Source organism: Trifolium pratense, linkage group LG4, assembly GCF_020283565.1.
Source record: "Trifolium pratense cultivar HEN17-A07 linkage group LG4, ARS_RC_1.1, whole genome shotgun sequence".
NCBI lineage: Eukaryota > Viridiplantae > Streptophyta > Magnoliopsida > Fabales > Fabaceae > Trifolium > Trifolium pratense.
Window position 1 is genome coordinate 47,475,637 of NC_060062.1, and position 26,190 is coordinate 47,501,826.

The 26,190-nt window shown below is 31.9% G+C and overlaps 4 protein-coding genes across 7 annotated transcripts; all 4 read right to left on the reverse strand.

Annotated features, from left to right (window-relative positions):
* Nucleotides 1-6,912: 6,912 nt before the first annotated feature.
* Nucleotides 6,913-11,062, reverse strand: LOC123881596 (CDPK-related kinase 5-like). The gene is made up of 11 exons (XM_045930318.1): nucleotides 10,337-11,062; nucleotides 9,951-10,081; nucleotides 9,741-9,782; nucleotides 9,467-9,575; nucleotides 9,233-9,311; nucleotides 8,848-9,144; nucleotides 8,657-8,769; nucleotides 8,112-8,219; nucleotides 7,970-8,032; nucleotides 7,702-7,869; nucleotides 6,913-7,374 (listed from the first exon to the last, which is right to left on the reverse strand). Exons 1-11 carry the CDS (start codon nucleotides 10,817-10,819, stop codon nucleotides 7,237-7,239), a joined length of 1,731 nt encoding a protein of 576 aa, XP_045786274.1. The 5' UTR covers nucleotides 10,820-11,062; the 3' UTR covers nucleotides 6,913-7,236.
* A 1,507-nt stretch (nucleotides 11,063-12,569) lies between these two features.
* LOC123881597 (phosphoglycerate mutase-like protein 4) lies at nucleotides 12,570-16,497 on the reverse strand. Its single transcript, XM_045930319.1, has 7 exons — nucleotides 16,178-16,497; nucleotides 15,961-16,042; nucleotides 14,691-14,741; nucleotides 14,461-14,571; nucleotides 14,007-14,138; nucleotides 13,241-13,316; nucleotides 12,570-13,001 (listed from the first exon to the last, which is right to left on the reverse strand). Exons 1-7 carry the CDS (start codon nucleotides 16,378-16,380, stop codon nucleotides 12,778-12,780), a joined length of 879 nt encoding a protein of 292 aa, XP_045786275.1. The 5' UTR covers nucleotides 16,381-16,497; the 3' UTR covers nucleotides 12,570-12,777.
* Nucleotides 16,498-16,919: 422 nt separating this feature from the next.
* LOC123881599 (phosphoglycerate mutase-like protein 4) lies at nucleotides 16,920-21,123 on the reverse strand. Of its 2 annotated transcripts, XM_045930320.1 has the most exons (7): nucleotides 21,017-21,123; nucleotides 20,649-20,730; nucleotides 20,387-20,437; nucleotides 20,144-20,254; nucleotides 17,905-18,036; nucleotides 17,740-17,815; nucleotides 16,924-17,346 (listed from the first exon to the last, which is right to left on the reverse strand). In XM_045930320.1, exons 1-7 carry the CDS (start codon nucleotides 21,049-21,051, stop codon nucleotides 17,168-17,170), a joined length of 666 nt encoding a protein of 221 aa, XP_045786276.1. In that variant the 5' UTR covers nucleotides 21,052-21,123; the 3' UTR covers nucleotides 16,924-17,167. The 2 variants fall into 2 exon arrangements, with proteins under 2 accessions (XP_045786277.1, XP_045786276.1); XM_045930321.1 differs by lacking the exon at nucleotides 17,740-17,815 and having other exon boundaries at nucleotides 16,920-17,346.
* Nucleotides 21,124-22,293: 1,170 nt separating this feature from the next.
* Nucleotides 22,294-24,805, reverse strand: LOC123881600 (phosphoglycerate mutase-like protein 4). Of its 3 annotated transcripts, XM_045930323.1 has the most exons (8): nucleotides 24,732-24,805; nucleotides 24,396-24,474; nucleotides 24,224-24,274; nucleotides 23,896-24,006; nucleotides 23,588-23,719; nucleotides 22,872-22,947; nucleotides 22,458-22,672; nucleotides 22,300-22,396 (listed from the first exon to the last, which is right to left on the reverse strand). In XM_045930323.1, exons 1-7 carry the CDS (start codon nucleotides 24,737-24,739, stop codon nucleotides 22,491-22,493), a joined length of 639 nt encoding a protein of 212 aa, XP_045786279.1. In that variant the 5' UTR covers nucleotides 24,740-24,805; the 3' UTR covers nucleotides 22,300-22,396; nucleotides 22,458-22,490. The 3 variants fall into 3 exon arrangements, with proteins under 3 accessions (XP_045786278.1, XP_045786279.1, XP_045786280.1); XM_045930322.1 differs by having other exon boundaries at nucleotides 22,294-22,672; XM_045930324.1 differs by lacking the exon at nucleotides 24,732-24,805 and having other exon boundaries at nucleotides 22,313-22,672; nucleotides 24,396-24,722.
* Between the last annotated feature and the right edge of the window lie 1,385 nt (nucleotides 24,806-26,190).

The following is a 26,190-nucleotide window of genomic DNA, read 5'->3' on the forward strand; positions in this document are numbered from 1 at the left end:
AATTGGGGCGTCTTAGCCAACCCAGTTGAAGAGATCAATGAGGATTTAGTTCGTGAATTTTATGCTAATGCCATGCCTCTGGACGATCAAGATCCAGTGTCCTTCAAAACCATGGTGAGAGGACACACCATCAGATTTGACCGAGATACAATTAACACTTTCCTTGGCCAACCAAGTGACCTTCCCACTGATACTTACTGTGCTTTTACCAGAAGTGTAGTCCAAAGAAATTGGGACATTCCTGCTATCACCCAGACACTATTGGAACCTGGACACGAGTTCGTGTGGAACCGAAACAACACTCACCCTATCCGTGCTTTGAAGGAGGATTTAACAATTCCAAGCCAACTTTTGCTGCTTTTCACTCTTCATAATATCATCCCTCGTTCCCACACCTCAGATGCTACTATGAGAGTGCTACAGTTCATGCATTTCGTGGAAAATAACAAAGAGATAGATGTTGCTCGGGTAATTGCTGATCAAATGAAGGAGATAGTGTTAACAGGACTCCGACCAACCAAGCTCAGAGGCAATGCTTCTTTAGGATATCCAGGCCTCATTATGGGCTTAATTAAAGAACAAGCCCACATGACTATTCCTGAAGAAGCAGTAGATTTCAAATTAAAAGAAATTGATGATGCTGAAGCTAGGCGACTTTGCAAGCATAGAAGGCGAACCTCTAGGAGGCAATCTTCTGTGCCACAACCCGCTAATCCTCCCTCATTTCCTCCCACAGGATACCCACCCTTGGATCCCCTTACTTTCCACAATATGGTTTCTTATAATTGGGATTTGCATGATGCAGGTTACAGGGCTATGCAGGCTGTGCATCAGTCCATCTATAATACTCAGGTTGTGCAGCCAGTCATGACTCCAGACCAGTTTGCCACTTATGTTCAGTGGCCTGGGGACAGGCCTTTTATTCCAGGAGGGGGTAGCACCTCAGGTACAAATGCTAATATGGGAGATACAGGTGCAGGTGTAGGAAGTGGAGCAAACACATTTGATGATCCTGGTGATTTTGACATTGATGATCAGACGACTTTGAGGCAGATGATGGATTCTTTGAACAGGGGTGGAAGCGATGACGAGATGGCTGAAGAGGACCAGACTTCAGTCTCAGATGAGTTTTGAGAGGAGATCAGATAACGACTGAAACTCGCCAAAAAAGAGTGATATTTTAAAATCTTTCAGTCGTTTATTTCTTATTTGTGATATATGTGGTATACTTTTTGAAACAAAACTCGTGATGCATGCACTCTAAAAGAATGTTTTGGTGAACCTATGATGCATGAACTTTGAAAAATGTTTTGGTTTAAGACAAGCATGTATGGTTTTGTGAACTTTAATATCTTTGTAAAATAGTTTGGAAGCATGTGTTTAAATTTCTAAGTAAAAATAGTTTTAATTTATGCATGTATGTTAGAAACAAGCTTTAAAATTTTAAGTGAATCAAGAGGATGGGTTGTAAAATCAAATGATCAAGCATGATAATTTTGATTTGTAGAACTTTATGTCAACTTTTGATTAATGTTTGAAATATGCTTAGGAACTTAACATGTTCTTGAAGTGTGTTGTTTGTCCTAAGATGATTCTCATTATTTTTGTTAAACATGATTGAAGCTTGTGTTATCCAATCTAGCCGGGTGAGAATGTGTGAACTTTCCATTGTTTACATAAATTTTTGAGAGCCGACAATTGTGTATGCTCATTTGATTTTAACTTAATCTTGCTGTCATTGATGTGTTGATGTTGTGGATATGATCAAGGCCCTGTTTCTTTTTGAGTGATAACTACTTGGCCAAATTTAACCTACCTTGTGAGATAGTGATCTTTTTGTGTCCCCTGTTGAGCCTTAAATTTTGAAAATTGTTTGTTAAACCCTGAAACCGAAAGAATGGAAAAACAACTACTCTACCCTTGTCTTAGGATAGGAGAGCAATTGTACTTCAACTAGGGTTATGATAAGGTTTAAGTTGGGGAGAAGTAGGTTGAAAAAAAAAAAAATAGATAAATAAATTGATTGAAAAAGGTAGTGTTGTGGTGATTGAAAAAGAAAAGAAAATATGTGAAAAAAAAAAATAAAAAAAAAAAAAATAAAGAGTTGCTTGACACAATTGAAAGTCAAAAGGAAATGAGAAAAGAAAACAAAATTTTGTGAAAAGTGTCAAAACAAAAGAAATCACCACAAATGGAAATAGGGGGAAAAAGAAAGGGAGTGAATGAATCATGAGATGAATTTTGCAGAATTTTGTGCTCTCTTATCCTTGAGGCCTTTTGAAATCCAAAGAAAAACAATGATTTTTTTTGTAAGCCCAGCCCCGTTACAAGCTTTATGAAGTCCTTAGTGATCCACGACTGATAGCATGTTTTGTGATATTGCTTGGATAAATGTTTGAATTAAACTGTTGCATGCACATTGCTTGGATGGAGTGAAACACTTACCCTTGAGTGATATATTTGTGAGAAATTTGTGATAACACTTGAATCTTAATTGTTTGATAAGAATGTTGAGAATTTTTGCTTAGGCATAGCAATCACTTCATGATCATGCTTTGTTTCTTTGAATATTTTGAGGATTAGTCTTTAGTAGGCATTGTTTTACTTATGCTAGAAGAAGAAGATTTTCAAACTTTGATTGATTACAAACCCACTCTTGAGATTGCAAATTTTAAATTTGTCTATATTGTGATATTACCTTTTGTTTGAGGACAAACAAAGTCCTAAGTTGGGGAGAGTTGATAAGTGCCAAAAAGTAGTTAAAATTCTTACTCAATTAAGGCAATTATCGACTTATTTTCAAAGATATTTATAGTTAAAACCCCAAAACGTTGTACATTTTAACTAAAGATGTTTTATGTCCTAATCCTAGCTTTTTAAGCTTTCATGATTAAAAGAGGAGCAAAATTTAATTCTTTTTCCAAGAGGCTGGTGGCTGAGCTACCAGGTGATGGCTGAGCGACCAATTTAAAAGAAATCTTGGGAAACAAGCAAAGAATTCCACACGTGTCAAATAACCTCTTCACCAAGCCAAAGTGGTGGCTGAGCGACCAGGTGGTGGCTGAGCGACCAGGTGGTGGCTGAGCGACCAAATTGAAGAAAATCTTGGGCATCAAGCTTCAACTTTTATACGTGTCAGAAAACCCCTTCACCAAGGCAAGGTGGTGGCTGAGCGACCAGGTGGTGGCTGAGCGACCAATTGATGCCTATAAATAGCAATTCACTCTTACAACAAAGGGAGGAATTCGGAGAGTTCAAAGACAGAGCAATTAAATTAGAATTAAGCTTAGGTCATAGGCAAGAGAAGGTGGATCCATCCAACTTGAGAGATCAAGGGATTGATGTGCACTCTTTGTTCCTCTTTCCACATTTGTAAGTTTACCACCATGACAATGAGTGGCTAAATCTTTTGTTGTTGGGATTAGGTGTAGCTCATTCATAAATATGTACAACTCTTAATCATGTTATATATGTTTTAATTTATCATCAACTTAGTGTTATCTTTGATTTGCATGTTTATCTTTAAGATTTGAATTGTTATAGACATATTTCACTTTGAATCAAATGGAAAAGATAATCACTTATTAAAAATCCTAAAACTCTAGACATAGATTTAGGTTTTTAATATTCACTTTTGTATTGAAACTTAATGCTGTTGTGTTATTCAAATGTTTCGAGACATCGGAGTTTAAATAATACAATTTAGCCGTTATATTAATTATTCAATCGAGACATCGAGGATTAATAAGTATAACGTGATTCTTGTCGTTATCTGGACACAGAAACGTCCGTGAGCAATACGTGATATGTTGATGATTAGTTAAAATATATATGAATGTTTTAGAAACGTACATATAAGTGAAAGAGTGAAGTCTAATCCCGACAACCTTTTCTCTCTGAATCTTTAATCACATTTTTATTTACATTTATATGCTTTTGCAAGTTTTTACAACAAAACAAACTTTAAATACTTCACTTAAAATTATGGTAATTGTTGAACGGTTTTTAATATCACACTAGTCCCTGTGGAGACGATAATTCTAAAACTTACTTTTGTACTTTCAACAAATTTACTCCAATTTATATTGGGCTCTCTTGTGATGATGCAACAAAGTGATGCTCCAATTTATCAAGTGTGAGTTAAGTCTCAATTGGGTGGAAAAGTTAAGGTTGACCACTTTATAAGTGAGAGGACCCATAAACATAATACCTTAAGGTTTTGGGGTGAAAGTGTGGGTGTTAAAGTCACTTGTGTGTTTGCTCAATGTGCCGATCCAATACAGTAAGGCCACCCATTTTGGCCCAATAGTGGTTTTTCAGAGCCCGATTAGAGGAGCAATAAGTGAGTGGTGATGGATCGTGGATGCAGAGAGATTCACACTTGAGAGAATATGTTGAGATCTATCAAGTGTGAGTTAAATTTCACATTGGTTGAATTAGTTGAGGTTGAACACTTTATAGTAATGACCCATAAACCTAATGTCTTAAGGTTTTGGGTGAAAGTGTTGTGTTAAAGTCACTTGTGTGGTTGCTCAATGCACATTGTTTATTGTCTGGATTCTGTTTGCTTTTCCAACAAGTGGTATCGGAGCAAAGGTTCCGATCAAGGGAGGAATAAGTCGCGCAAATATTTGAAGATAGGTTAATTATCATGTTATTTGTGTTTTTCTTAAACTATAACTTTGACTCATGCGGTGCATGAGTCTAATTAGCTGTAATATGTAATAATAAAAAATAAAATATAAAAATTCTAAGAGCATCTTCAATAAGAGAATTATATGGAGTTTCATAGACTAATGATTCGTATCTTAATTTTTTTTTTATCATTGAAGTTCCATGACGTGACATAGAGGGTATCAAAATTCATGATACAATATCTTATTGAAGGTACAATATCATCAATTTAATAACATCAATTTAAGTTAAAAAAAATATAATAGGGACCACTTGTTAATAATGTATGATACCCAAAGTAGTATCACCATTGAAGCAAAATATGTATCAGTTTCATAAGTATTTCATGGCATTATATTGTATGACCATTTGTTAGTAATGTATGATACCCAAAGTGGTATCAACATTGGAGATGCTCTAATACCAAATGTTATATGAAAAAAGTCGAGCAACATTAAACATTAGTTCAACAATAAATTTGAATAAATGTTCATCCAACAGAAGTTATAGTATATTGCGAAATACTATAGATTACATCGGAAATTTTATTTGTATCTTCACCAATTATGTAACAAAATTTGACTAAACTTTAGTCAATTTTTTTTACTAAACACTGAGCTTGCAAGTAACAAAATATATGTCTTAGACAAAATAAAAATAAAATAGATCAAAACTCTTATTCATAAATACATAAACAAATACTACGTTTAAAAAGACACTTCACACATTTCTCAAAAAATGTACTTCAATGATTTAATGAAAAACTAATTTTTAACCTTTAATTATCAACAATTTTTTTTTAATAATTTTGGAACCCCATCGTTTTGGTTGATTCTGAACCCATTAATTATTTTATATTTGTTTATGTGCTTATTTTATATTTTATATTTTTTTTAATGATTTTCGAACCCCATCGTTTTGTTTACTTATTAAAAAAATTGCTGATAATTAAAGGTTAAAAACAGTTAAGAACACAATCAAGAACATAAACTTAAGTAGACAATCATAAATAAATAAATAAAAAATGTGATTAATTCTGCCGTTCAAATTTATTGAAAACAGGGTTAACATATTATGATTCCTAACTTTTATCACAATTGAAGCACACGTTTTAGTGGTTGAAAGAATTTATTGTAAATAAGGGATGCATGTTCGATTCTCATCATAGATAAATTTGTATTTTTTTTAACATAAAGCTGCAATAAAAAGAAATGAAAAATGAGAAGGAAAAAAATTGGGTTTAGTGTTAGCTTATGTTAACAAGCATATAATACTTTGTATGGACTTAGCCCACCGAAATTGGCACAAGGGGGAATCGACCTCGAAACCTTGAGAGAAGCATACTCCAAGGACCCAAGTCAATACCACTAGACCAACCCCAAGTGAGTTATAAAGACTTTTTCTTTGAGAATTGGAGGTATAAGTTTTTTTTATGAATTCCAAATAATTGACATATAGTTTGTTATCAGTTGGTCAAAAGAATTTGCCTTTCAATTTTTTTTTGTTTAATTAAAACAAAACTAAAAGAAATTTTCCATGTTTAATTAAAACTAGGGATGTTATAGTTGCACCTCTCTAGAAATGGATTTTTTTAAAAAAAAATTGCTCTATGCCTCTATCCAAACAAAAAAAAAAACTGAATGATGGAAAATTAATTAAATCTGAGTTGCATACCATTCTAAAAAAATTACAATTTATAATTACCTCTTCCAAACAAGACTATGCAAAGTTTCTTAGTTTAACATTTGTTAATCATGTCAGTTAAATGGTTCATTAAAAGTAAGATTGATTTATTTTGCAAGTTTTCTACGAGTGAAATGCCAAATACCCCCTAAAATTTTAAAATTCGTCAAATACCCCATGAAATTTGGAAATAGGCAAATATCCCCCTGAAATTGTAAAACATCAATCAAATACCCCCCTCGTCCGTTAACTCCGGTCAAACTCCACATCATAGGGGGTATTTGATCGAAAAAAATTTTTAAAAAAAAAAGCCTAGAAAAAAAAACTGCAAGAAATCTCACTCAGTTTTCTACATTTTTAATTTTATGTTTGATTAGAGAACCTTTTCATATGAAAATAGTCAATAGCTACCTTAGTACAGAAGTCATTAGAGGATAGACCTACCTCACGTGCAATATATCAGCAACCACCAAAGTAGTTACCACCAATAAATGAATGAGACATTTATCCAAGAAAACCAAAAATATTCAAAAGCTACAATACAACATTGAAAGCTAAAGCTCTAAAAAGTAAAAACTTTTTTTCACTCAACTGTGTAATGCAATGAATTTGCATTAGAAGTTTGAACAAGAATGATACTCCTCAATTGTGAATCTCAGAACATGTTAGACTATTAACTATCTAACAACAATCACATAATGCACCTTAACAAAACACCTTTACAGTGGAAAATATATTAAAAAAAAAAAAAAAAAGAGTCAAAATCTGTAGAACGAATGACCCTGAGGAATGTGATGTGTGGACCAGCATTTCATTGGTCAGATAATCATAGTATAATTGAGCATGCTCTTAAGTACTTTGACGTGGTTTCCAAACTTTTTACTGAGGTTTTACAAGACTTCTAGAAGGACCGTGTAGCAACTTAACAAACCCTAGGAAGCTTAACTTTCCATCGGTGTGCCTAATCCAGTCATGAAGAACAGCATGAACAGGTACAGATGGACCAAGGCCAAGCTCCTGATTATATGGTTAAAACAATGCATGAGAAATGTATTGCATATATACAAAAATGTTGGATGTTGAAAAATGAAATCAGAAACCAGAATACATAACTGCCAATAGAAAACTAACATAGATTAACTCATATTTTAGAACAACTGAAACTAGTTTCTTGCAATATCTCCACTCCAATGTTGAAATTAATGCTTTCTTGCAGTTGGAAATTATAAGATTATTCATTTTTTAAAGAATAGTTGATATAGTAATATTATCTACATAAAGACTAAAGAGTTTCAAAGGTATGTATGCATGCATAAACTATCATTGCAATTAAATCAAGCATACCGAAGCTAGTTCCTCAATCATTATAGCTCTGTTTCCATCCTTTTCAAAAATTTCATAGGCACAGCGTGCATGTTGGTCCCACCGGTCAAGTGCTTCAAGTTGATGAACACTGAGTGCAGCTGCACAGAACTCATCAAAATCCATTCTTCTATATTGCAAGGCATTGAGCTGCCACAAAAATCATATGCATCAATATTCAATACTTGCAAAAAAAAAAATATCATTTGGGTAATATATAGTGGCGTTCTGTAGTTAAATCAAAACTTACTGATGCCAGAAGATCAGGAATGCGTGACTCCTTCATAGCATCTGTTGCATTCTTCATCAAGGCCTGGCCAGCTCAATTTTATGAGAATTATAACATCAATCGCTTACTATATGTATATATAAATAGTTAGGAAGAAACTAACCGCTTTAATATTTTCCAAGCTAATGGTGTCATTTTTGTTTGGTTCTAAAAGTGAAAACTGCTCCTTCAAATAATTCAGCTCATCAGTAGCTAACGTCTTAGACAGAGCCTGTCCCAATGCCGATAAATATAAAATTCTAGTAAGTTATTGGAACACATAAATGCAATATGATCCGCAAAAGGAATGAGAACAGTGGCAAACAAAATTACAATAAAAAGCACTAGCAAGTAGCAACAATGGCGATTATATATAGAATATTTTTACCATCTGTAACATATTTGGACCTATCTAGTTGAGACTAAACGAAAATTGAAAGGTTTGCAACTCAAATTAATCATGCAACAACAAACTCAACCTGTTTAAACATTATGTGAATTAAACTCTTCAAGTAGTACACATATTGATGGTAGAGAGTAAGAAACCAATTAGAAGCACGTGTATAGTAATAAAAATCAGAAGATAGAAGCAGATATATTATTCAACAAAGACTTTTTTCCATTTGATATCAAGAGTTGTAAAGTGATCTCTATATAAATTATACACACCCTTAAAGCTGCTTTTCGTAGAGAGGAGGAACGCATGTATGACTTCATGAGCTTGAACACCAGAATATCCAGGGGTACTTTTACGATCTTATAACTTTTAATCCATGGATGACCTGCAATATACACCAGTAAGGAACATTACAAAACATAAAAAAATACCAAGACCCAACATCGATAGATGAGAAACGCACCTAATGCCTGCGCTGCAGTCATTCTCTTCCTTGGATCTTTATTTAGTAATCGCTTAACAAAATCTTGTGCCTCATCTGACAAAGAAGGCCAAGGAGGTTCATCAAAAGTTGGATCAGCTTTCAATACGGAACGAAAGATCCCGGATTCAGTTCGTGCCCAAAATGGACGACTGCCACATAATAAAATATATGCAATCACGCCAATACTCCATGTGTCAGCTTCTGTATTGTAAGCTCTATGCAGAACCTCGGGAGCCACATAGTATGCACTACCAACGATATCATTAAGCCGTTCATCTGTAAAGCGTAATAAAGTCAAAACTTAACCCATACCCAAGTTACCACAACATAGCATGAAACATATAAAAATGGACTCAAAACATACCCAGTTTGACAAAATCTGACAAGCCAAAGTCTATCGCCTTCAGCTCTGAGTTCTCGTCTTTGGTTGAAAACAAGAAGTTCTGACACAAAAATTACCCATTTTCTGAAGTTAATACTTGATAAAAAAAATTTATAATTACACAACAAGACCCACAATACAAACAAAACATAACCATAGTTAAATAGGTGATCAAATACCATCCTAAAGGATGACACAATCGCAAATATACTTTACCTCAGGTTTAAGATCACGATGAACAACACCTTGTAGATGGCAAAATGCAACAACGTTCAGTATTTGTGTCATGACAGCTTTTGCATCTTCCTCCGAGTATTTCCCACCTCTGAAAGAGGAAACAAGTATCTCATTATCACAAGTCATTATATGTTTCCTCTTTTGATCATAATTTATATTTACCCCAAAACCCACCTCAAGAAAAAAACAAATTCAACATCCAAATATTCAATATTAAAAAGAATCAATATTTGCAAAATAAATAAACAAATACCTCGATAGTATTCTGTCCAAAAGCTCGCCTCCTTCGCACAACCTATGATGCATAAGAGTTTAAGAAATTAATTACAAAATTCACCAAAAATGACCTTAATAATAACCAAATAGAAAATAAGACAACAAATAATCATGAGAATTATAAACCAAACAGTTGCAAAAGATGACCAAAAAAAGAGAGCATGTAAGCATTGCAATAAGAGCTTACTCCATGACTATATAGACATTATCATGGTCTTCATAAGCCTCATAGAATTTAATCAAATTTTTGTGTCCATTCAAAGCTCTCAAAATTTTCACTTCCCTTCTAACATCCTCAATAGCAATAGCAGTAGTCATCTACAATTCAAAACAAACAAATTAAAATTTTAAAAAAAATTTGTTAACCCTCCTATTCTTTAGAGAAAAGGGGTCACGAGATAAGTAAAGTCTGACCAGAAATTGTTATCAAACTCAGATTCTCCCGAACAATTCATCCTTATGAGGAGCTCATTACCAATTAATGTAGCCAATTTCATTTCAACATAAATTAAACAAACAAATAAAAAATAATAATAATAAAAAAAAAAATTCAAATTAAGAAACAAAACAAACCTTAACTTTCTGAATAACCTTAACAGCAACATTATGACCCTTAATCTCACCCTTATGATTAACCTTAACAATAGCAGAACAAGTATAACCAAAATGTCCTCTACCAACTTCTTCACCAAGCTGATATTTACTACCAAAATGCTTTGAAAAACCAAAATTCTTATCAAGAGGAGCAACACCTTCACTTTCACTCCCTTCCGAAATACTAGCACCCGCATTCGGCTTAACGGAACCATGACGCCGAGCAAGTAACGACCTAATGTGCTTGGCCGGAGACGCCGGTCTAAAGAATCTCCCCGGAGTTTTACCGGAGAAAAAATGGTTAGCAGGACTTGGAGTGTAAAAAGGGAAAAAAGGTGATTTTTTAGGGTTTTGAATTTCAACTACTGGATTTGAATCAGAATTAACAGTGATTTCTTGTTGTAATTGAATGATTATGTTATTGTGAGGTTCAGAATTGGGTTTAGAAATGCAGAGACCCATATTTGGAAAGAATGATTGAAATGTGATTCAAGATTTGGAAATTGGGATTTTGATTTTGTTTGTGGTGGTTATGGTTAGGTTTGTTGATGATGAATATTTTACAGTGGTTTATGATTAAACTATGGTTTTGAAAATGGTAATAAAAGGAAGAGAGAGCGAGATTAGTGACAATGATAACGTAATTTAGTTTAATTAGAAGAAGAAATGAAAAGGACTAATGTTACGTTTTTTTTAGGTGTTGTTGCAAGGATTGAGACAGCTAATACGGTTTTTAGCTTCTTGTTAATCTGGTAATACTGATTTGACAGTGTGTTTATTACTGCCTTTGACCCGTGGAGTTTAATTAGCCGTAATATATAATAACAATAAAAATTAAAAAATTAAATCTTCTGTCAACAAAATAAAAATTAGATCTTCGCTTTTATTTGGAATTCTATATTCTATATTTTTATGGACACAAATTTTGAGGAGCAAATCAAGATTATTTTTTATTTAATTTCAATGTAATCATCATAAATGATAATTTTTATTTTTTAAAACATTTTTTCCTTATTAAAAATATATTATTTCCTTATTTTATTTACGAACACACTATTTTATACTATTTTGACTAATATAAAAAATCATTTTTTTAATAAGGAAACAATGTTAAAAAATATTAATTATCATTTATGGTGATTACATTAAAATAAAAAAGTTTAAACTTTAATATATGTAAGTTTTGAATTTGAATTAAGAAATATGGATTGGAAATAGATATTAATTAAGAATTTGAAATAAAAATTATATTCAAGATATTAATTAACTTCTAAAATTATACCACACTAAAATAAATTATCAGTTATGACGATTATAAAAATAAAAATTAGACTTAGCTTTTTATTATATTTTTAAAGTTTTTTCCTATAAAAACTACTAAGTTTAGTCTAGTGGTGAGAAGTTTGTATAGTACGTTATAGTTTATACATTCGATCCTCAGTTTATTGTAACAAAACAATCTTCTCCTATAAGTTTCTTTTTTAATTAAGCAAACGTGAATGAGGTACGTATGCCATGATTCCGTATATAAGTTGATTCAAAATAAAATAGTTGTATGGGCATTAGCCTCTTTTTTTACCAAAAAAAAAAGTAAATAAATAAAATAGTTGTATAAGTATTCGTTGAAAATATATGGAACGTAAAATAATTTAATGCTGCCGCAGCTACATGCTTCGTCCTTAAGAAATTGAGACTTATTTTTGTCAAAAATACAAAATATGGTGACTTAGTTAATTTTTTTTTTTGTCGATAAACAAAATGAAAAAGTCATTGAAAACTCACACATAAAATAGAGTGATTGAGTTCGAACTCCGATCATGACATCTGACACTAACAATTTCGACATTTCTAACAGTTAAGCTAAAATTTGTGAACTATGATCGACTTAATTAGCTTTATACGGTAAAATACAAACTCCATAATAATACTGACGTTGTACTGAATCAGCTTAACAGTTAACACGGTTTGATACTTTGGTTAAAAGAAAACTTAATTAGCAAGAAAATTACACCAGAAAAAACGGCATAAGTTATTTTGACAAAAAAAGATAAAATTAAGTTAAATCTTTTTTGTACAGTATATGCTACAAACTAGATTTTATGTTGTAAAAAGTTTTTTTTTTTTTAACTTTTAAGATGCAAAATTTCATTCATCAATGCAATGAACAGTTCAACAAATTTAGAAACATACAATTTTGTAATGGAGATTGATATACCATCGCCAGAAAATCATATAATTTACACACATTTCATGGTGACAATATATTTGCATGATAAGATGCAAAAAAAAAAAAAAAATTCCCATTATAGGGGCCAAATTCATATTTATGATCACTGTTTGATATCTCTTCTTCAATCTTCATACAAACCTTAGTTAACTATGGTTGGGAAACAATCAAAATTTTGGATGGGAACAATGGTCTAACCAGAATTTCTATCACCCCCAAAACCAGACTGTAGAAATCCAGTTTGGCTCAAATGGCTAACATCACCCCACATTTTTAAGATCCAATTATCATCAGCATCTATGTGAAAAACACCAACAGATGTGTTGAGTACCTTCCCAGGACGCCCTCCATTTGGGCAGGCTCGCTGGTATAGTGATCTGATGAATCCTCCATGAGTGACAACGACTACTCGCTCCCCTACAATTAACACAGATAACATCAGAATGTATTATGATTTAAAATATGTTATATATACATACAAATATATAAGTAACCAGCATGTTTAACTAATACAGTCAGGGAAGTAAGGGTGTCATGTAGGGCACCGAGATTATTGGAAGAACTTAAAAAAGACCACACCAGTAATTAATTTGGAAAAAGTAATTTCCATGATATGTGATTATGTGATGATGGAAGGACTTTAACTGATAGACTACCTATATGCTTCGTGCCAATTCTATCCAATGCAGATGTGGAACGATCATAAAGTTGAACAAGACTTTCGCCACCACCCTGCACATAATGATGGAACAATGTTATGGATATGCAAAATGTTAGGCATCCATCATTACATTCATATAATCCATAAATCCTACATAAGCTGAATGATAAACAGTTATAATAAGAAACCTTTATCTACAATATTAACCCTCATTTCACATCAAGAAGCAGGTATTAGCCTTCACTTTTTTTTGAAATAGATTAACCTTCACTTTCATGATCTCAAATCTCTTCTTAGTCATAACTCATATTTGAGATCATGACACAACCAGAAAAACTTTAGAGTAGAAAGGCGATTCCAAGATGCAAGCAAGACTACTTGACAATAATTTGGTTACCATACAAAACAAATAAGACAACTACAAGATAGATAAATAAGCAAGTTCTAAATCCAAATAAAGCAGCCTACACGGGATTTGATAGAGTTGACTGACAGGTCAATCTCAGCATGTCTAGAATTTGGAAAATGGATGATCATCTTATCTAATCGATCTTAAATTAATTTTTTTGAGATCTCTAACAAAGAAATTATAGGATGAGTTTGACTGATCTAAATTATCTTATTTCATATTTTACTATGCTATATGATATGTCATCTGTTGGCTTTGGTAGCCTAATTGCTAACCCAAGCTTATGCTTTTCAGATTATTACATCACTACTATGGAAATTTAAGCTTACAAGTTGGCTCCTATGGTACTTACTGGTATTTCCATATCTTCGTTCTTAGACACAAAAGCCTTGTAAGCTGTGGGTTTAGTTTTTGCAAGTTCACTATAAACAAGGCCTTGAAGATCCCCCAGGTGTCTTTCCCGTAGGTCAGCATCCTTGACAACCTAAAGGCAAATACTGTTAAAAAATGGAGAATAGGTAATAGATCACTTGCACTAAATATGAAGAGTTAAAATACAAAAATATTGCAAGCACAATTTACTTAATTATGAACGCAGAGAAAGTTCTAGAACTGATATGCTTATACAGTTATACTTATACCTAAATATTCAATTTGAGAAATAAGATTTTTTTTGTAAAACCAAAGAAACAATTATTCGGAAAACCAAAGAAAAAATGTTTCGGAAAACCAAAGAAACCATTGGCTTCAGGCATGAATCATGTAAAAAAACATTACTGGGTTATTATCTTATAACAGTTGCTAACCTCCACCCCTCCACATTTGGAAGCAATTATTTCTGCTGTTTCAGAAGCTCGTTGAAGGTCTGAAGAATATATCACAGAGAGCTTAGCTTCCCTTGAGAGTCTATCACCCACCTCAATTGTAAAATTTACAAGAATTAGGACCATGAAGGCATAAACAAACCAAAATGTAATGTAAGGCTCCAGCCTTGGTTTGTATATAAGAATTATAAAACACAATAAGTACAACTTACTGCAGCTGCTTGCTGTCGTCCAGTTTCATTTAATTCAACATCCAGTTGTCCCTGTGGACAGTATTAGTGGAATATGAACATAGTCAGGGCCAGAAAACTCAAAAGGAACAACAAATATAAAAAAACAATGCCCACATCGTAGGAAAGCATCTTGTCATAGCTAATTGAGAAGCAAAAATAGTTAGACATGGAAAGCATCTTGTCATAGCTATGCATGAAAAGAATAAACGAACTATATTAATCAATAATCGTAAATTTAAAGGTTCATCATAGGAAAATTAATGCATCTGCAAGTCACTTGCAATATCGGTTTTTATTGTAAGGGAAAGTTTATTAATCATACACTAAACAAGAGAACAACGAGCACAAAGATTAGCCCACAAAGTCATACACCTATCTATGCACATAAGTGTTGTCAATCGAGGATCACGGAAAATAACGGTTATTTCAAATTCCCCTATGCAACAGTGCTATAGCGGCGCTATAGCCGCTATTTGACAACAATTTGTACTAAATAGCGCATCATGGGACAATATTGATTTGTTCAGTTTCCACTATGCTATAGCGCCGCTATGGCCACTATTTAACAACACTAGCGCACATACAGCCTGCAGTACTTAAAAAAAACATTACAGTTCAGCGACCACTCAGTACACAACAAAAAACCGAATTACAAAACTGAGATAATGCAAAACAAGTAAAAGTCCAGTCTCCAAATTCCTCAAATCCTCATGAGACGCACTGCCGAAAGAAATTCATACAACATTATGCCAATAAACACCCATGACATGGCTTCAGATTATTGTCACCAGCTTCAAACCAGTACCAACCTTAACTTTTGATTTTTTAATTAAAAGCCTATATATCCACACTTTTCCCTTTTTATTCAATCAAAAGGAGTCAAATTCAATTCAACAATATTTATTTAAAGTTTGCTCCTCTCAAGTCTCGGGTTTGATTCCCCTTAATGACAATTTCGGTGTACTAGTCTAGTCTATACAGAGCCGCTTTAAATGGCCCCCCCGGATTAGTCGGTCCTCAGACCAGATACGGAATATACAAATTTGTTCAATGCAACAACAAAAATGAAGTTACTTATAAATTTGGCGCTATCTATTACTTAAATGGTTCATCTTGCAGAAACAGATTAAAATTAAATCCATCATCTTTCTACTTCTATGTACCAGAAGAAATGTAACATTTGATCCGAACAATTTCATATACTAAGCTGAAGCTGAAAATATTTCAGATTAAACAAAAAAAAAAGTACCTGGATTTTACTAATAGCATTCCAAGCAGTTTCACCGTGACGCACCACAACAATCTCAGCGTAATCTGAATGAGGAGGAGAGCTATAACAAGCATAAAATAATCCGAATTAGTTCGAGAATAATCGAGCAAAGAAAAATTGGGAAAAAATATGGAATGATTATAGTTATGGATCGTGTATTTATTTATTTATTATTTATTATGTTTTTGAAAGGAACCTGAAATTGGTGGAATTGTGAGTAGCCATAGTTGTTCGGCGGCGAGTTGTTAGAGTGAAGGAGTGAAATGTGAGTGATTTTGGGAATTGAAGGCGCAAAGGAGGAGTTGCGTTTCGGTGGTGGTGGTGGTTGCTTCCAACTTCTTGTATTGTGGCTCCCGGATGAAGGTTCCTCAACACGTAAGCTAATTTAGGGTAGGGCATCAGCCGGAAAAACTGACAGAATAAAATTTTGGCCTATCACCGACTATTTCAAGCTTTGGTTTTGTCGAGTGTCGGTTTATATGGTTACGGGTTGAACGGTTTGGTTTATTCGAGTACACACATCGATAAGACACATACACATAAAAATAAAATATTTTTTTTAAAAAAAAAGAAAGAAATGATGCTTCAATACTTACGATAAGACATAAAAGACTCGCAATTTTACGACCTCAGTCGGGTTCGGTTAACGACATATTTAAATTTTGTAATGTGAGATTTGAGTTACCTCTAGGCTTATTTGTGGGATTTTAAAACTTTAAGATGTTTTGTTGCTATTAGAATTTGATTGGATGCATGTCTAACAAAGTTTAACATTGTTGGTGTAAATAGATTAAATTCTAAATTTAATCATAAAGATATAAAGTAAAATAAAAATTCATATATCAACAATAAATTAATCGGTGTGGTAAGAGATGAATACCTTTTAAGGAAATGATCATGAATTGAATCTTATTTTTTGTGTATTGGAAACATCTAATTCATGGTAATAAAAAAAATCATCTCATTGGCACAAAGTCATCATTTTTAGTAACACCACTTGATATTCTTTTTTTTATTAACTTTGAATGGGAAACAACACATTACAACTCAATTAAAATTTGGAAAATTCTCTTTAGACTTTTCAATATGCTCAAAGAAATTTAGAAGACCTAAGAGCATATTGAGGGACTTCAAGGGAATTTTCCTTAAAACTTATGTTACCCCCAAGATCATATTGTACAAAAAATCAATTTGTGCTCAAATGACTAACATTAGCCCACACTTTTAATGTCCATTTGTCCTCATCATACAAATGAAAAATACTGATAGATGCATTGTGTATTTTTCCTTCATATCCATTCACACAAGCCCACTTGTAAAGTATTTCAATGGATGCTCCATGAGAGACAACGACAACTCTCTCCCCTACAATAATTAGTACAAATATGTAATTTAGATCAAAATGGTGGAAAAAAAATGGGTTATGCCAATATTGCCTACAAGAGATTTCATCGACAAACCCGAATTGCTAACAGTCATTGACCACACGTAGTCACATAGTTAGGATGATCGCGATAGTTCATATCTCAAGTTCTACGATTCTAGTTTTAAGAGAAGAAAATCTACTTGAAATCTAGACTGTCCAATTTAAATTGGATGGTCAAATCTCCCTGACTGCATGATTGCGTGCAATTGACTGCAGACAATTCGGTTTCATCATAGATGCTCACCAATAGAGAAATAAATTAACGAAAAAAAGCTATGGAGCAAATTTAGCAAATTTCAATGGTAAGCAGCTATATATATATATATATATACCTTTGTAATTTTTGCCAATTCTAAGTAATGCAGATTTGCAACGTTCAAACAGTTGATTAATACTTTCTCCACCACCCTGCACATAATGGTATTTATGCATATGTTATATGTATATGAAAAATTAAAGTATTCTCATAGTTGTTGTATATGTATAGTTCTACTTACTGGGATTTCTTGATCTTCATTATCAGACATCATAGCCTTGTAACTAATGGGATTAGTCTTTGCTATATCATGATGACAAAGCCCTTGAAGATCTCCTTTGTGTCTTTCTCGTAGGTCAAAATCCTTCACAACCTGAGATTCACATCAAAATATGCCATTTATAGTACTAAATCAATACATTTAATTTTTAAAGATTAAAAACATATAAGGAATTCTCAGTTTTTTTCTTGACTTAAATGCATTTTTCGTCCTCCTTTTTCATTCAAAATTAAATTTTACATATTTAAGAGATTTTCTTGGTCACATTATTTTTTATAGGGTTATGTTAACTTGTGCCCTAAGGGCACATGTTAAGCTACCTAAAAATAGAAATATAGCATTTAATGATAGAAAATATTTAATGTTTAGAGAATTGAATACACCACAAGTTCAATAAATGTTTTCCACATTTATCTCCTTAACATGTGCCCTTAAGGGCACAAGTTAACATTCTCCTTTTTTATAAGGTGGCATCATTTTTCGTCCTCTTTTTTATTTTTTTTAATTAAGTTTAAGCCAATATGACCTAAATTTCCACATCTTGTTCCAACAATTGACCTAAATTTAGGAGGGTGTATTGGATTGAGATTTCATGGGATTTTAAAAGACTTTTTTATGACAAAAAAATCTTGAGGTATTCAATCAAGACTTTTACAAAAGTTAAATAAATCTTGTGGTATTCAATTAAGACAAACATGATTTTTTTTTCAGGGCAATAAAATCCGTTGGTATTCAATTGAGATTTGGTACTACTTTTAAAATGTCTACTGGTATTCAAAAGTCTACCGATTTTGATGGATTCTTCTATGGAATGGATTTTGAGAGACTTTTTAGTTGAAAATACACTTGATAGACTTTTTCAACAATCTCACCAAAAGCCTTGAGACTTTTTTGAAATCTCCAAGACTTTTTATTTTCATCATCACTGTATCAAATTTTTTTTTTCTTTATTTTTTCATAGTTCATCATCACTGCACTCCTTCTTCTTTTCTTTGTTCACTTGTTCAAGAATCTCACCAAAAGACTTGAGACTTTTTCAAACTCTCCAAGATTTTTTACTTTCATCATCATTATATCAGTTCTTCTTCTTCTTCTTCTTCTTCTATCAAATATGTTTTTTTGCAAAAAAATATTTTAACAAATTCTACATCTTTTTTACAAACTTTTGATTCAATACAACTTTTTACGGCAAATTTTTTTTCGTTACCTTCATCTGCTTCTTTTCCCATCAATGGTGATAATGGTTTTTATTTGTGATTAGAAACATATACGTGAAAAAAATGTAAGGCTTTTTTTTTGTTTAAAAATTTGGATTCCCAAAAAAATATAATTTCTTTTATTAAAATTTATTGATTCTTTTAAAATTTGCCTAATATACAAAAGTTTCTTAATATATAAAGTATTATGAAATCTTGATTGTAAAAAGTTTTTTGAAAAAAATCTCTCAAAATCCATTCAAATCATGTGTTAAAAATCTTGATTGTAAAAAAGTCTCTGTAAAAAAGTCTTTAAAATCTCACAAAATCAATATAGTCCAACAAAATCTCATAAAATCATCAAGACTTTTTTTACCAAAATTGTCTCATGAAATCCCAATCCAATACACCCCCCTTAATTTTAATGTTAGTGTAGATTCATTTTTATCCAATTCAAGTTGGTTAGAGTGTCACTTCATAAAAAATGAGGGAATCAATGTTCTTTTTGGATATGCATTTCACATATGCTTCTTATGCCCCGATACATTATGGTCGTTACCCGTGACTGTCAAAAGCTAAAAATCCTAGCTCGGAGTATTCGTGCATCTGAAAAGTTCTTCATCATGAAAACAAATGAATATCAAATCCCACATGTTGTAAAAAAAAAAAAAAGAAGAAATTGAACAAATAACCCAATTTTAGAAATGGAGGACTAATAGTTAATTTTGAGCAAATTAGGAGACAGAAAGTACATTTATGCGTTTTTATTTTATATATTGTATTGATCCAAACTTTGTGTCGTCACGTTGTGAGAGTATAGTCTCTTCTGCTAGACCCAACATTCTTCACCGATATATGAAATTGTATTACTTATTATGAGCTAATTAGAGAACCTTTATGCCTTTGCAACAAAGTAACTAACAAAAAAGAAAACCTTTTTTATACTCCCTTAAATAAATTCTGATTTTTTTTTTAAAAAATAACAGAGGATATAAAAATGAAACCTCTAGGACTCCACATTTAGAAGCAATTATCTGTGCTGTTTCAAAAGCACGCTCCAAGTCAGAAGAATATATTGCAGAGATCTTTGGTCCTCTGGATAGTTTATCAGCAACCTTCATAGTAAAAAATTATTACAAGAATTAAAGTCTTGAAGCAATTAATTAAACAAATTAAATGTAAGTAGCCAATTTGGTTAATTTGTACGATTTTATAAAATAAAAAAAAAATTAAAAAAAACAACTTACCGCATGTGCTTGTTGTCTTCCAATTTCATTCAATTCAACATCCAAGTGCCCCTGAAGTTTACATATATACATGCTTGTATGAATTATAAAAATTGATAATTTGAAAATGGAAATTAATTAACATGTTGAAGCAAAATCCAATTTTCATTAAAAAAAAAAAAAAAAGACTAATCACTAAGCCACTTGATGCCAGAACTGAACCCCGAACCAGATTAAACCGGTGGTGAAAAACTAAAAAAAAAAAAAAAAAAAAAGAAATTACCTGAACTTTTCTTTCAGCATTCCAAATTGTTTGACCATGACGAACCACAACTATCTCAGCATAATCTGGATGAGGATAGCAGCTATAACAAACATCATTTCTCATTAGTTTGATGACTAATTAATGGTATAATTACTTAATTAGGTAGGCATAGCAAAACAAAATAAACTAATTGCATTTTTTTCCTGGTAGTCCGGTACTCCGGTGGTTAGAATTTTACTCCTAAGGTGAAAAAGTGGAATCTCTGGGTTCGAACTCTACATGTGAAATACGATGTCTCTACCAACCGAATTAAGCTCACGGACTAACTAATTTCATTAATTATCATCAAAATGAAAAGTTTATTGAGGAAATGACAGGAAAAGCACCTAGAAAAAGAATCAGTGGTGAAAGACTCGGCCATTCTGAGTGAGTTGAACAATGAACTAAGGTCGTGCTTAATTTGGTTACAGAAACTAATTAATGGTGATACAAATGCAACACAAGAGGAAGAAGAATATATATTATTATTATTATTATTATTATGTTACAGTTTTATTTCCTCGTTGCTTCCATTTCATACTATAATATTATAGTATATTTTTTTTCAGTTGACGTTACTCTATAGTATATTATAGTCTATGAGAGTATAGACTATAATATAGCAATTTGAAATTAAAAAAAAAAGACTATATAACAATTCTTTTCCAAACACAAATAATATTAAAAGACTATAACAACTATCACATTAGGTCAAAAATGGTTGTTAGAATTGAATGTTATTTTTATGAAAGGAATATTGTTTGGAATTAAGATTGAAACATTAAAGGAACATTTTTATACTTGTGTTAACTTTTTATAGGATCTGTTAACTTATGTTCTAGGAAGAATATGTTGCCAACCTCGGTTTTAAAATCTAATAGAGTAGGTAATTGGAGTTGTCTTGTATAGTTTCTTATTTTTATCAGATCAAACGTACTCTAAATTTGAAAATATGTTGCCAAAAATGACTTGTGAACACACTATCATGACTTACAATCGAAAAAAATCTAATTGAGAAAGCCATTCAATTTGACAAATGTTCCGCATAAACAATATTCCAACTCTAATGCTATGATCGGATTTTAGACGCAGAAAGCTATATTTAGAATAGGAAATGGTTGAAGCAATCCTGTAGAGTATTGCTTCTTAATTTTGGTGAGTGTTTGATCTTCCTCACCTGCAGCTTGAATCAAGGGAACGAGGTTCATTTTTTTTTATTCAACTTGGTCCGTGGTTAATTAACGCAATGCTTAAAATGGCTAATGAGATATATGCATACTTCATTCATTTTATAACTATTAAATAAGTGGTTAAGGACTTGAACAACCGAAAAAACCAAAGACTCACATACACAAATAATAAAAGTTTAAGCTAATGTATCATTTGCCGAGTTGGGTAGCTCCAACTTGTAACCCAAGTGGAGGCAACAAAGTGATGGAACACAGGTTTGGCTTGTCAGGTTGGTCTGGTGGGTGCACCATATTGGCCTGTTCCTTGGGCGAAAGTTCGGGTCTCTTGTCTCTTAGACAGGAGGGCACTGCGTGATACTGATTTTACAGAGCAGCGAACACCTCCTTTACAAAAAGAAGATTGTCCAAAAAAAAAAAAAACTAATGTATCATTCTTTAAATAAAGATGCAAATTTTAAACACATTATTATTATTTTTTTGGGTCAAATAACAAAGATACAAAATACAAATAATTTGTCTCTTCCTTCTTGTTGTTACCGCCCCATTCCCCCAACCTTTTGGATTGGCATAAGTATAATAACAATATAACAGTAGATATCATTGTGTTACCCTTCAAACTAGAGTACATAAATCAATTTTGGGTGAGATGGCTAATATCAGCCCTCAATTTTAAGGTCAATTTGTCATCACTATACAAGTGAAAAATAGTGACAGATGCATTGTATATATTCTTCACAAACTTGGAATCTGGGCAGGCCCATTTGTAAAGCACTTGAATGGATGCTCCATGAGAAACAACTACTACACGCTGCCCTGCAACAATTAATTAGTTAGTGTTAAAAGCAATTTTGATTCAAACCATTAACAATATAATAAGTGTGACTTTACAATTAACATCCTAATTATCAACTATAATCAAATTTTCAAATTCAAAATTAGTTTTGACATTTACCAAACACAAATGAATTTTGGTATGGAAAGACACCATTTTATTGATAAGATAACTACTAACCTTTATGTTTTCTGCCAATTCTCAGCAATGAAGATTTGCAGCGTTCAAATAGTTGATCAAGACTCTCACCACCACCCTGCACATATATGCATGCACGTCAGCCATGTATATGAAAAAAGAATGATCTCCTTTTAGAAGCATATTTAGTAAAAAATAAATAAAAAAATCAAACTATGAGTCCATTTAATCTGCAAAATATAAGTCCTAGACAGAACGGTACAGGAAAATACAAATTTAAGGTATTAAACAAACTTTGTTTTGTACGATGTTTGGTGGACAAAATGTTATTTTTGTATTTTAGACAACTTATATAGAGAACAAAAAGTTATCTTGTGGTGATGTGTGCTCCTCAGACCTCAAGAGGAGCATACTCTCAAGTCCTAAATTAATACCACTAGACCAACCCAAGTGGGGTTTTGTTACTATTATTATTATATATTAGATTTTATAATTTATATTAAATCATAATTGTTTTGTTAAAGCAAGTGATCGAGTGTCTTTGTGAGTTTTGTTCAATTGGTATGGACATCACATTTTATATGAAGGAGTCGGGATTCAAACTCCGAACATCCTACTTACCCACCTTAAAAGTGAAATTTATATTCTAACCCCTAAACTACCTGAACAAAAAGTACACACAGCTTACTTAGAATTTTACTACTTATTTTACTTGTTGTGAATATGTTAATTAGCAAATTAGCTTTTTAAGTACTTACTGGGATTTCTTGATTTTGATTCTCGGTTATCAAAATATTGTAACCTATGGGATTAGTCTTTTCTAATTCACTAAAAACAAGTCCTTGAAGATTCCCCATGTGTCTTTCTCGCAGGTCCAAATCCTTCACAACCTGAAGTGGTTTTAATCAAAGTAAGTTAAACATTACTAAAACAAAAAATATTTTAAAAGGTCGTGAGACAAAAAATTAATAAAAATTTGTTAGACAAAAATAAAAAATGGATTTTTTTTTTTTTGGATTTCCATGTCATAGGCATGGAGATTAAAGATTAATTTTTTGGTTCAGACCTCTAGTCCTCCACATTTGGATGCAATAGTTTGTGCTGTTTCTAAAGCTCTTTTCAAGTCAGAAGAATACACAGCAGAGATCTTAGGTTCCTTGGATAGTCTATCAGCCACCTGCATTATAAAATATTTTAAAGCAATTATTTTAAAAGTTGCTTAAATATTATTTTAAAGCAAACTAAAAATAATAATTAAATTCTTATAAAAAATAATATTTAAAATCTTTTTTAAAAAAAAAATTAAAATCTAATATGATACTATATTTGTTGGACCAATTGGCATGATATATAAACAAGTAAGAGAATTAATGCATCAATAAACAAATACATACTTCAGCTGCTTGCTGTTTTCCTAATTCATTCAATTCAATATCCAATTGTCCCTGTTTATATATGTAAGTATTATTATATTGATCAAAATGGAATAACATAATATAGAAGAAAACTCTAAGAAACAAAATTGAAGCTGATTTTTGAATATAATAAAATAAAATAAAATTGTACCTGGCATTTTTTTAAACTGTTCCAAGTTGTTTCACCATGTCGCACCACAACAATCTCAACAAAATCTGGATGGAGATAGCTATATATAACCAACATCATCTTTCAATTAGTTTGATTAATAAGAAATTTATAATTATAGAAAAGCAAAAAAAAAAAAAAATTATAGCAATCATGATCATGACAAGAATTTCATTCAATGTAGTAATTTAATTTCACTATGCATGCATATTTCATTTTTAGACACACATCCATAAATTCATAATAAACAATAAATATCAAAATATAATGATACATATGAAAAACTCAAATGAAAAGTTGAGGAATTGAACTAACTTATTAGCCATTTTGAGTGAGTTAATGGGATGACGAATTGAACTATATATATATATAGTCACCACAACTAACAAATTCCACAAATGATAAGGATGATATATGTAACTTGTGAACTTTGATGTTGATGTTGTTTCATTTCCTCGTTGCTTCGTTTTAATTTCTTTCATTTTTATCTAACAATAATTGAACGGAACCTTGCTACATAATCTATATTTTTTGGGTTGACCTTATTAGGAAACTTTATGATATACCTATACTCCTACCCTAACCACTCATGTATCATCATGTAGTTCAATATTCAATGCTTGTTGAAATTTAGAAAGTGGGGTGATATTATATAGTTATTGCTTGGAAAATGGTATGGTTATTGTCATGAATATTAAAATCAAAATATTTCTGGAGATATTGGATATAGAATTGTAATGATCTTTTTCCAATTTTTTTTTTCATTTATTAATTAACAAGCTGATAAAAATAATATTATTTTGTTGATTTGATGGTTGGAGACTTAGAGCAAGGGGTTAAAGTGAGAAATTACAAAGAAGCGGATTGTTCAATCCCCACTTTTTTTTTATAAGATGGAAAAGAAAAGAAAAATCATGAACATGAAAATAAATTGAGCTTGCGGACGAGTAACACCCACAACATCAGCTAGCAACACAAGATTGAGTTGAGGATGACAACTATTCCAAATCTTCAAAGTATCATTGGAGGAAGCTCTAGTCTTCGCAAGTCAATTAACACATTCATTCCCTCTCCAAGAGTATAGTGAAAACAAATGTTCCAATCCCCTGCCGCATATGACGAATTTATTGGATAAGAGGTGCATAAAGATGAAGTTGAGAATTTTCATGAGAAGCAAAATTAACTACTAGAGTGAAATCTGATTCAATGATAATATTTCTAAATCCTTCAACTTGATCAATTTTGGGACCATTTAAAATTGCATATAGTTCAACATATAAGGAAGTAGAGATTCCAATAAAACCAGAGAATTCAATGATGAAAGTACAAAAGCAAGTATTTTCGTTATATCGTATCCACAGGGACTAGTGTGATATCAAACGTTGATTCGCAATTTCCATGATTTTAAGTGCGGGTTTTAAGTGGTTTTTGTTTCGGAATGTAAAAACGTGTGAGATATTATAAAGATTAAAACTTTTAGATAAAAAGAGTTGTCGGGACTAGACTCGATATCTGGTTAACATGTACAAATCAACCACTAATATATATATTTCATTTACCAACCATTATTACCACATATCACGCGTCGAACGTATCTGTATCCGAATTACGCCGTGAAATCTATTATATCTATTAACCTTCGATGTCTCGAATCATTAATCGACATAATAGCTTTAAGTTCTGATATTTGAAGTGATTATTAAACTCAAAATCTATGTCTAAACTTTGAAATTTAATAAGTGATTATCTTAACTCTTGATTTTAAACAATATATGTC

What these genes read in the sequence shown, in the direction of transcription:
- LOC123881596 (XM_045930318.1), bottom strand. Translation starts at nt 10,819, where the DNA reads ATGGGTCTCTGCATTTCTAAACCCAATTCTGAACCTCACAATAACATA. An exon ending in ATCGTGATCTTAAACCTGAG is followed by an intron (nt 9,312 to 9,466) that starts GTAAAGTATATT and finishes TTTTTGTGTCAG; the next exon opens with AACTTCTTGTTTTCAACCAA. An exon ending in GTCAGATTTTGTCAAACTGG is followed by an intron (nt 9,145 to 9,232) that starts GTATGTTTTGAG and finishes TACGCTTTACAG; the next exon opens with ATGAACGGCTTAATGATATC.
- LOC123881599 (XM_045930320.1), bottom strand. Translation starts at nt 21,051, where the DNA reads ATGGCCGAGTCTTTCACCACTGATTCTTTTTCTAG. An exon ending in ACCACTGATTCTTTTTCTAG is followed by an intron (nt 20,731 to 21,016) that starts GTGCTTTTCCTG and finishes TGTTTGTTATAG; the next exon opens with CTGCTATCCTCATCCAGATT. An exon ending in CTAAATGTGGAGTCCTAGAG is followed by an intron (nt 18,037 to 20,143) that starts GTTTCATTTTTA and finishes TGTGAATCTCAG; the next exon opens with GTTGTGAAGGATTTTGACCT.
- LOC123881597 (XM_045930319.1), bottom strand. Translation starts at nt 16,380, where the DNA reads ATGCCCTACCCTAAATTAGCTTACGTGTTGAGGAACCTTCATCCGGGA. An exon ending in CCAAATGTGGAGGGGTGGAG is followed by an intron (nt 14,139 to 14,460) that starts GTTAGCAACTGT and finishes ATTTGCCTTTAG; the next exon opens with GTTGTCAAGGATGCTGACCT. An exon ending in AATTGGCACGAAGCATATAG is followed by an intron (nt 13,002 to 13,240) that starts GTAGTCTATCAG and finishes TGTTAATTGTAG; the next exon opens with GGGAGCGAGTAGTCGTTGTC.
- LOC123881600 (XM_045930324.1), bottom strand. Translation starts at nt 24,494, where the DNA reads ATGATGTTGGTTATATATAGCTATCTCCATCCAGATTTTGTTGAGATT. An exon ending in GAAAACAGCAAGCAGCTGAA is followed by an intron (nt 24,007 to 24,223) that starts GTATGTATTTGT and finishes TTTATAATGCAG; the next exon opens with GTGGCTGATAGACTATCCAA. An exon ending in AATTGGCAGAAAACATAAAG is followed by an intron (nt 22,673 to 22,871) that starts GTTAGTAGTTAT and finishes TAATTGTTGCAG; the next exon opens with GGCAGCGTGTAGTAGTTGTT.